The sequence below is a fragment of the Panthera onca genome, chromosome C1 (genome assembly GCF_046562875.1).
Source record: "Panthera onca isolate mPanOnc1 chromosome C1, mPanOnc1 haplotype 2, whole genome shotgun sequence".
In the NCBI taxonomy this organism is placed as follows: Eukaryota; Metazoa; Chordata; class Mammalia; order Carnivora; family Felidae; genus Panthera; species Panthera onca.
The window spans coordinates 117471333-117481298 of NC_138346.1; the positions used below are offsets into that span (position 1 = coordinate 117471333).

General features: G+C 45.1%; 1 protein-coding gene across 1 annotated transcript; it reads left to right on the forward strand.

Annotated features, from left to right (window-relative positions):
• Window positions 1-3475: 3475 nt before the first annotated feature.
• Window positions 3476-7681, forward strand: TXNIP (thioredoxin interacting protein). Its single transcript, XM_060622268.3, has 8 exons — window positions 3476-4017; window positions 4526-4598; window positions 4719-4866; window positions 5076-5178; window positions 5321-5577; window positions 5674-5830; window positions 5943-6094; window positions 6246-7681. Exons 1-8 carry the CDS (start codon window positions 3768-3770, stop codon window positions 6279-6281), a joined length of 1176 nt encoding a protein of 391 aa, XP_060478251.1. The 5' UTR covers window positions 3476-3767; the 3' UTR covers window positions 6282-7681.
• The last annotated feature ends 2285 nt before the right edge of the window (window positions 7682-9966 follow it).

The following is a 9966-nucleotide window of genomic DNA, read 5'->3' on the forward strand; positions in this document are numbered from 1 at the left end:
CAGTGTGGAGCCTGCTTGGGATTCTCTCTCTCCTGCTCTCTCTCTGCCCCTCCTGCCACCGCCCCCCCCCCCCACTCTCTCTGTCTCTCAAAATAAATAAGCTTAAAAAACCAAAAGAAACTACAACCAATGTGTTAAGGTACTGAGAGGCAGGAAAATTGAAAGAGTTCAATACTTTAGACCAGACAAACTTGGGTTCAAGATGTGGCTCTATTTACAAAATTTGTGACCTCAAGGCAAGTTACTTAACCCTCTGAGCCTGACTTAATCAACCCTGAGTCACAGAGTTATTGTGAGAATTCAATGAAATAATCTAACCTTAAGTCCTTTCTGGAACAAGATGACAGATGCACTTACAAATAAAATGTCATTGAAATAACTATGTTAGGGACTTGGTCCATGACAGGTGCTTGATAAATGACAAAACAAGGCACTCTGAACTCAAGACGCTGTACAATTATTAATATATTCTTATTCCTGACCCAGAGGCATGCTCCACAGTTGAGCAGTCTGGAATCCCACACTTCCTTTGGGCCTTTATTTGCCTCTAAACTAACATTGCCGAGGGAAAAACGTAGGAAAGCCTGATGGACACGGGTAAAGGCAAGTTCACAGAGTGGAGGTGACAAAGGGATTTGTCCTCCATTAGGAACTTTAGGGTTCTAAGTGTCTATCAGGCCAGAAGTTAAGGAAGAGAGCAATGCAGCCAGCACTTTGACCCTGGCTGGAACAGAGTAGGAAGGGCACTTCCCTCCCTGAGAGCTCTGGCTTTACTCAACTAACTACAGTAAAACAAACAACAATCACCATTGGGCTTTTTATTGGCACAAAGATTAAGAGGGTGGGGAAGGTGCAGGTAAAGATGATCTAACTTGCAAAACTCCTGGACTTAGCCCTACTTTGCTGTTCCTCCTGGACCTGCCCTCCCCTCCCCCACTGCGCCACCGCACCCCACAACTGTATGTCCCCTGCTTTCGGGACAGGAACTTACAAGATTTTTCTTTCTTTGATGCAGGAACTGAGAAATAAGACTCAGGGAGCAGATTTTAATCAGAATACCGGGTTATAAGGTGAAAGGTCGTAAACAACTCTGTCCAAGAGGGCTTCGTTTCAGAACACGCCTTGGCCAGGGGCCTGGCCAGCAGCTGCTTACTGCCAAGGCTAAATAATTTTTTGGCCCGGAAGGGAACCCAAGCACAGCACAGCGCAAACAAGTGGTCTGTACTGAGTTCTGCAAACTGGGAAAGAAAGAAAAAAAACTGAGCCCAAGAGAGAAACTTAGAGCAAGAGAGAATTGCTTGATGATTTTTAAAAGCTCAAAAAATTCAGCCCTTCATCGATGTGCCCAAATAAATACCAGCATTCCCTTTTCTCTAACACGCCCTGAATCAACAACATCCTGGTCTATTTCTACCCACCTCTCCTCCTTGCCCCTCAGAATTTATGTGGCTACATACCACGCACTTGGCTCATGTATTTCTTCCTAAACATTTTGATGTTTCATATCTATGTACACTTTCATACCCATCAAACTAAAAGTTCTCCCAGAAGACACAGTTTTGAATTTTTAAAATTATTTTGGTGAGAGTCCTACCCTGCCTACTCCTGATAATTCAATCAATATTGTTGACAGCCTGGAAAACAAGTCGCTTGTTGATTAACTTTCTAAACCAGGGTGCCGCCTCAAACCCACACACCCCAAGGATCAACATGTTCCCTTTTTTGTTCCTGAGGGTTGATGGGGTGTGTGTGATTTCCAACAGAGTTTTGATGCCTGGGTGTTGAGCTTGCTTAATAGTGGTGCTGAGTTGTAACTTGTTAGCCTTAGGGTGTCAACCCAGTTATGGTGTATGAGGAAGGAAAGAAGGATCCTTAACAGCGATGAATAGCCTTCTTTTTGCTGACAATAGGATTTCTGTATATCCTAATGTTTCTCATTTACTTCCCCATCTCAGTCTTGGAAGCACTATCTTCCTCTTTCTAGCATTAAAAAAAAAAAAAAAAAAAAAAAAAATGAGGTCATAATCTCCTGATACCTCAACACAGACATGAGGGAGGCCCAGGAATCGAAGCAAAGGTGTGGGGAGAAATCCCTGTATTGCTGCAAGTCTTTCTGATTGCATTTTCGAGTACTTTCTCAGGAGTCAGCTCCTAAGTCATCTCATGGCCCAGTGGTGGGGTGGGGGGAAACCTATGTGGCAGCCAAAGGACGACACAGAGTGAGGAGTCAGGGTCTCTTTTATCTTGAACATATAGTGTCCCGGTGACCCTTTTGTCTTGTTTCCTTACTGGGATTTCTGAAGGGCTTCGAAGAACATTTTTGAAAGATAGGAACCCTCTGCCTTCAAGCAGGAAAACAGCCATCTCTCCACTGACGCTTTGGTTACAAACAAGAGAACTTTTAACTAGAAGGCTGTGAACAGTGTGAGCAACAGATCTAGGAACGTACCTTTGATTTAGTGAGTTTCAGAGGGGATGCAGACAAGAAGGAGCGCAAGGAATTCAGGAAGGCGAAGCAAGTGAAACGTTTTTTTTTTTTTTTTCCCCTCTTTCCTTTCCTGAGAAGTAGGGAGTGAGAGAGAATCAGAGCCCAGAGAGCACACCTTACTAAGGAGTAATAGGTAACCGGGGGGAACATAAACAAAATGTTCCTCAACTTTGCAGGCAGAAACTGAAGAGACGAGGGGATAAAGCCAACAGGATGTGAACACGCCCTGTTTCCACGTTCCAGAGAACACAGAGAACAGAATAGAGGGTACAGGGAGTGAGAACAGCGCAGGCACGCAGTTCCGGGGCTCCGAGGGGCTAGAGAGGGAGGAAGAAGGCCGAGCATACCGTTTGTCCACTGAGGACTGAAAGGGGGGTTACAACTTGTGGAAGTTCTCCTTTTCTTTCACAGTCGGTTGGGTGCTGACAGAGCCGCGGGGCAAGAGAAGGACAAAGGGTCTCTTCCTGAACAGTAACACCAGCGCTCCCTGGCCTCCGCCCCAGATCTGAAGTATTCTTGGAGTGAAGGGATTGTTTTTCACAGGACTTGCGACTTGTGAGCCCGGAATAAACAGTCGCCCCTAAATTAATTGCGCTGGCTAAGGCTAGGCATGAAATTCCCACCTAAGCACATTTTCCTTTTGCCGCAAACGCCGCTCCCAGCCCAGAAGCATTTGCACCCACCCTCCGATGGCCACCAGCCCGCGATAAATTCTAGGGTCAGAGAGGCCCCGCTTCCTCTGGGCCGGAGGGCAGCCGCTCGCAGCCCCACCGCCCCCTCCTCCCGGCGAGGCGGCGGTGCACAACAACCATTTTCCCCGCCAGGCGCACACCGTGTCCACGCGCCGCTGCGACCTCGCCGATTGGTTGGGCTCCCGGTAAACAAGGACCGGGCAGCCAATGGGAGGGCTGTGCACGAGGGCAGCACGAGCCTCCGGGCCAGCGCTCGCGTGGCCCTGCGGTGCCTGACTACTATATAAAACAGTTTCCGGCTCACGCTAGCAACTGTACACTGCTCTCTTCGGTCCAGGTGCGTGAGTGGCTTTGCCGAGCTCCGGAGAGCTCCTCCAGCTGTTGGAGGAAAGGGGGGAAAAAAGCTGATTTTTCTCTGGAAATTCCTTGGCGTAACCCGCAGCTTACGTTTTCCTGACATCTCCATCAGATTTTAGTGGAGAGTTGGAGAGTGAGATAACCTTAATTTTCTGTAATTTTTGGATTTGGGACTTTTGCTGTTCTTTCTCTCCCCCGTTTTTTAACTGTTAAGCCAACCCAGTCCAATCATGGTGATGTTCAAGAAGATCAAATCTTTTGAGGTGGTCTTTAACGACCCTGAAAAGGTGTACGGCAGTGGGGAGAAGGTGGCTGGCCGGGTGGTAGTGGAGGTTTGTGAAGTCACTCGAGTCAAAGCTGTCAGGATCCTGGCTTGCGGAGTGGCGAAGGTCCTGTGGATGCAGGGATCCCAGCAGTGCAAACAGACCTCCGAGTACTTGCGCTACGAAGACACGCTTCTCTTGGAAGACGAGCCCACAGGTGAGTGGCCCCGTTGTCTGCCGGGAGGGTGGTGGAAGCTGATTCGGGAAGAGTTGAAACGGACAGTTGGAGCTTTTGCTAAATATTCCAAGTTGCTCGGGTTGAGCGGCTTGAATTTCGTGTTGCTTCCTTTTTTTTTTTTTTTTTAAGTTTTGACTTGCAGACTCCTTAAAAAATGGTGATTTGTACAGTTTCCTACAGTGTTGTGATCTGAAGGTGATCCTGAGGGGTGTTGTCCTAGCTATTTAAAGATTTTTTTTTTTTTTTTTATGTATAAGTTGCTTATTCTTTGCTTGCTTCCTGTTTGAGATGATAGTAGCCTGTCATCACTGCAGGGCTTTGTAACTTTTTGCCCAACAAAATGCGTCAGAATCTCATTTAAGAACATACCGGATAAAAGTGGGGGAACTACAGTAGACTTGCTTGCTGCCCAGGAACTCCTTATCGCACAACTGCATTTTAAGTGTAACAAGAAACTTATGGGCTACTTGCTTTTCCTTCTTTTCAGGTGAGAATGAGATGGTGATCATGAGACCTGGAAACAAATACGAGTACAAGTTCGGCTTTGAGCTTCCTCAGGGGTAGGTGTCTGCTGAATGCATCTTTGGACTTTTTAATCTCTCACACTCTTCCCAGCCTTTGGTCACTTCCTGTTCTTGGAGAGCGTTTGTAGATTAACTGCTTCTTTTTTCCCCCAACAGGCCTTTGGGAACATCCTTCAAAGGAAAGTATGGGTGTGTAGACTACTGGGTGAAGGCTTTTCTTGATCGCCCCAGCCAGCCCACTCAAGAGACCAAGAAAATTTTCGAAGTGATGGATCTAGTGGATGTCAATACTCCTGATTTAATGGTGAGGTTCATTTTAAAATCCTATTCTCTTGGGTTTCGGGGATGATAAATTAAGTGTCTTAGGCATTAGATTGAAGCACTTCAGGGAATTCAGCCCTAAATTACCAAGGTGGGAAGGAAAGTTGCCTGTTCTAGGTAAGGAAGTGGAAAGGAAAAAAAAAAGGATCTCTAGAAATTCTCAAAACCTCTTTTTACTCCTATTCAACATAGGCTCCTGTGTCTGCTAAAAAGGAGAAGAAAGTTTCCTGCATGTTCATTCCTGATGGGCGAGTGTCTGTCTCTGCCCGAATTGACAGAAAAGGATTCTGTGAAGGTAAAAACCTAGTACTTAAAATGGTAGACTGATAAAACAGGGACTGTGGTTTTGGGAGTGAGGGCAGGGGCTAGGGATAGGAGAAAAGTCACTAATTGCACCAAGCATCAGCTAATAAGTTTTCACCTTTCTCATTCTTTAGGTGATGAGATTTCTATCCATGCTGACTTTGAGAATACATGTTCCCGCATCGTGGTCCCCAAAGCTGCCATAGTAGCCCGCCACACTTACCTTGCCAATGGCCAAACCAAAGTGTTGACGCAGAAGCTGTCATCGGTCAGAGGCAATCATATCATCTCAGGAACCTGTGCATCGTGGCGTGGCAAGAGCCTTCGGGTGCAGAAGATTAGGCCTTCTATCCTGGGCTGCAACATCCTTCGAGTTGAATACTCCTTACTGGTGAGTGGGTGGAGTCAGAGAGAGATTATTCTTCTGTCAAAATAGCAGTGGTTTCTCCAGACCTGTAATCTAACAAACTGTCCTTTTCCTTTCTAGATCTATGTCAGCGTCCCCGGCTCCAAGAAAGTCATCCTTGATCTGCCCCTCGTAATTGGTAGCCGGTCAGGTCTGAGCAGCCGGACATCCAGCATGGCCAGCCGAACCAGCTCTGAGATGAGTTGGGTAGATCTAAACATCCCCGATACCCCAGAAGGTGAGTCAGACCTAATAATGTCCATCCTTCCTCTTTGGCCTGCTTGGGTTTGTGAAATTGTGATGGTCAGGCGTTTCACAGCCAGACTTCTTATGCCTAAATTTTTTTCTAGCTCCCCCTTGCTATATGGATATCATTCCTGAAGATCACCGATTGGAGAGCCCCACCACTCCTCTGCTAGATGACACAGACAGTCCTCAAGACAGCCCTATTTTTATGTACGCTCCCGAATTCCAGTTCATGCCACCACCTACCTACACAGAGGTGAGAATTATCATTTTAGCACTACGTTTTGTCTTAAACCTTCCATAGGAAGTTGAGTTGGAGGTATTGCTAAACTGGGTGGTTCTGTCAGTTCTTACCCAAACTAAAATGGTCTTTTCTTTCTCTCCCTTCTTGCCTCCCCCACCCCCAGGTGGATCCCTGCATTCTCAACAACAATGTGCAGTGAACATGTGGAAGAAAAGAAGCAGCTGTACTTACTTGTTTCTTTCTGCCTCTCTTCCTGGACTCTTACTTTTTCAGAGACTCAACAGTCTCTCCATTGGGGTATGGGTCCACCCCAGCCTCTGACTCCCAGTGTAGGAGGTGATCAGCAGGCGACCTCCTGGGCCTTAAAATGGTGCACGCTCGTCCTCAGCCAGGGAGAGGTTGTGATAGGGAGTGTTTGCTGGATGGGTTTAAAAACACACTACAAAAATTCGGGCCCATCCTGTTTTCTCAGATCTTGAAAATTAAGGCATTTTTAGTAAGTTTGAGTAAGGGGTAGAAATGGCCTCCTGACATGGTCTTCCCCAGGGTTTTTGAAGGGGATTCTGTATCTTGAACTCTTGTGCCATGTGGAGCAGAGCCACTTTAGCAAATTAGGAAAAGGAAAAAAAAAAATCATGGCCAAAATTTTGGGACAAGAAGGTTCTTAAAATCAGTGTTGCCCTTTGTTTTACACTTATAGCAGAAAGAAAAGAAAAACCTTCCAGAACTGATGTGGTTTGAACTTCTGGAGAAGAGCTTCCCATGTGAATTAAAAAGAAGCTCTAAGGTTGTCTTTGCTTCGAATGTACTTTAATCTGGCTTAAAGCAGTTGTAACCATGCCCCACCAAAGGTCTTAAAAGCCATTTTTTGAGCCTATTGCACTGTATTCTCCTGTTGCAAACATTTTCATATGGGAGAATGTGTTTTTTTTTTCATGTGACTCCTTGGACTTGCTTCTGAGGTGATAATTCTTAGCACTTTAGTTCCTTTTGAAAAAAATTTTTTTCCCTATCTCAAATGTAAGCTAAAACTGGTCTACTACGTCTCTAAGGCTAAGCACAATGACAAAAAAAAAAGTGTTATTCCTCACTTTTGAGGCTTTGTCCCAGTGTACAGAATTCTGTAATTCTAACAGCTCTTAATTATGTGAGAAGGGTTGCTGCTATCAGCGTCGCCCACTGTGACTTCTCCACACCCTCCGAGGAACTGTAGATCAAGACGCTGCCAACACTGTGATCAGAGCTTCCAGACATTGCCATGAGAACTGAGCAGGCCGCCTTCGCCACAGCCCCCAGGGCTCCCTGCACAGTGTTAGGAGACCCGGCATGTTGACAGTCCTCTCTAACTGCAGCCCTTGAGCACTTGGTCCGACCCCTCAGCCTTAGCACTTTGTTCACTGTCCTGTGTCAGAGCACTGAGCTCCACCTTCTTCTGAGAAAGTATGTGGGCTGAAAGCGGTTTCGTTTTTTTTGTTTTGTAAATGTTTATCTTTTTGTATGATAAAAACTATATTTTGTACTTAACCAGATATATTTTCACCCCAAGTGGGGGATATTCTTTGTAAAAAATAAAAATAAAGTTTTTTAATGGCAAAAATGGTTTTCTTGTCTGTGAGGTGGTGTTTGAAGTTTACTGGAAAGTGTGCCTGAAGGAGCTTTACCCCTACTTAGTGATTCCTGTTTTTGGAAATCCTGTGGAGAAAAGCTTCCCTATTGACCCTAATCATTGTAGTCCGGGGGTGGGGTTTGGGGTGCAAAAGGAAGGAATTTTAGCTACATTTAGTCTTTTTTCCAGTTAACTAAAAACTGTAGTGGGATATTCTGGTGGTCTAGGCTAGTTTTCTGCACCCGTAGATAACTCAGAATGAAATTCCTTGGATTTTGGAGTGCATGCACTTTTTTTTTTTTTTTTTTTTTAATCTCTTCAGGGGCACCTGGGTGGCTCAGTTGGTGGAGGGTGATCTGGGATCATGAGCTCATGTCCCACGTTGGGACTTACTTGAAGATAAAGATTTTTTTAAAATGTTTTTTAATGAGTTTTGGGGCACCTGGCTGGTTCAATTGGCAGAGTATGAGGCTCAGGGTTGTGAGTTTGAGTCCCACATTGGGTGTAGAAATTAACATCTTTTAAAAAATAAAATTAGCTCTCAAAATACACAGAAAAAAGATCGGTGAGAGAACCTGAAAGGAAAGGGTTATGGTTCCCTATTTTATAATTTGGTCTCGTGCTGAAGTTTCTTCTCAGCTAAACCTGGTTCATATACAGTAAGTTATAAGATGATAATCATTCAGGACTTAAGGATCTAGACTTCTGAGAATTGGTTGAAGGCAGCTACCATCTTTTATCTCTGCTGTTCCTAGCACAGTTCCTATAGAAGAAACACATAATCATAACTCAGATGTTTGCTGAGTATTTAACCCCTCCCTCATCCCTTAGGATATGCTTCTGCAGTTCCTATTTCTTACTTACAGAAGATAGATACCACAAGTCCGCCTCTAATTGAAATGATTTTTATTCTTAAAGGGGTGACGGGTATGAGAACCCTGAAACCTCAGAAGTCAACGTACTTGCCTGGTTTCTGGCTTAAACCTTTGCAGACAGATCTGGTCCTTATCTAGGAATTTGGGGGGTGACTTTTCTGCCGACTTCCACATGCTAATTACAGACCTCAGACTCCTGGAAGTTAATGAAATCAGTGTGAATTGAAAAAGACTGAAAAGATTCCTTCCCACTTCAATCTTCCTTCATCAGTCTTTTATTTTCAGGAGCTCTTCTCTCTTCTGGCTGTTTCTCTTTCCCAAGGTGTCAGCCTCTGACTCCCTGTTGCCATGGTGACTCTCTCCTTCACTCTTACCTGGGCTGCCTCCTTTTCTCACCTGTTCAAGAGTTTGGCGTCTCCTCCCTTATTCCCTGAATTTGACCAGGAAACTAGGTCAAAGTTGATGGAAGTTTTTCGTGCAGCTTGTTTTCCAGGGACTGGTGGGGTGGAGCAAGGACAAGAGCCGGCCAGAGGGCAGGAGGGAGAGATGGAGAGAAAGCCTGGCTGTTTGTGTAAACAGCATGGCTAATGGGACAAGAAATGAGAAGGGGAGAGCCGGGAGAGGGTAGATAACTGACACCTGAGGTCTGTTAGAGATCTGATTCTCAAACAACCAGAACCTATGCATCTTCTCCTAATGCTTCAAATTCAAACGGCCCAATAGAACTTTTCTGTGATGATGGAAATGTTCTATATGCCCACTAAAATGGTAACCATTAGCCACACATGGCAACTGAGCTCTGAAATGTGGTGGTGTGACTGATGAGCTGAATTTTTATTTTTGTTTAATTAATTTAAATGTAATTAGCTCCGTGTGACTAGTGACAACCGTATGGAACAGCGCAGCAAAATATGAGGAAGGAAGGAAGGCAGCTAGCTGTTCACTCACAGGAAACTCATCCTTCCCTTAGAGCACAAAAGGCTGCACTCCGACTTTCTTTTTGCCTTTTACACACATTTTCTACCTTACCTCAGGACATTTTCTGCATGTAGGCTCCTTTAAGTACACTTCCTTGGGTACTGGCTCAGCTGCTTCTCCACTTAACTGGGTAGATTTGGGGTCTTCCTTGCCCGTGCTCTTCTCATGTGCCTTTTAATTTTTAAAGAGCTATAACGTACATGTGCAGTCATTAGAGGAGATCCAGTTCTTGGTATCATTTATTCATTAGGTCCAATCTGGTATATGAAGGTCTGAGAGAAGACAGCAAGAAAACGATCTAGAGGGAGAAAAGAGCTAGAAAAAGTAAAATTAACAAGGAAGGGGCAAGTATTCCATAACCAGGGTCCTTGGCTAGCTTGATACCTCTCAACAGACCAGAAACACAAGGTTGAACTTGGGTTGAG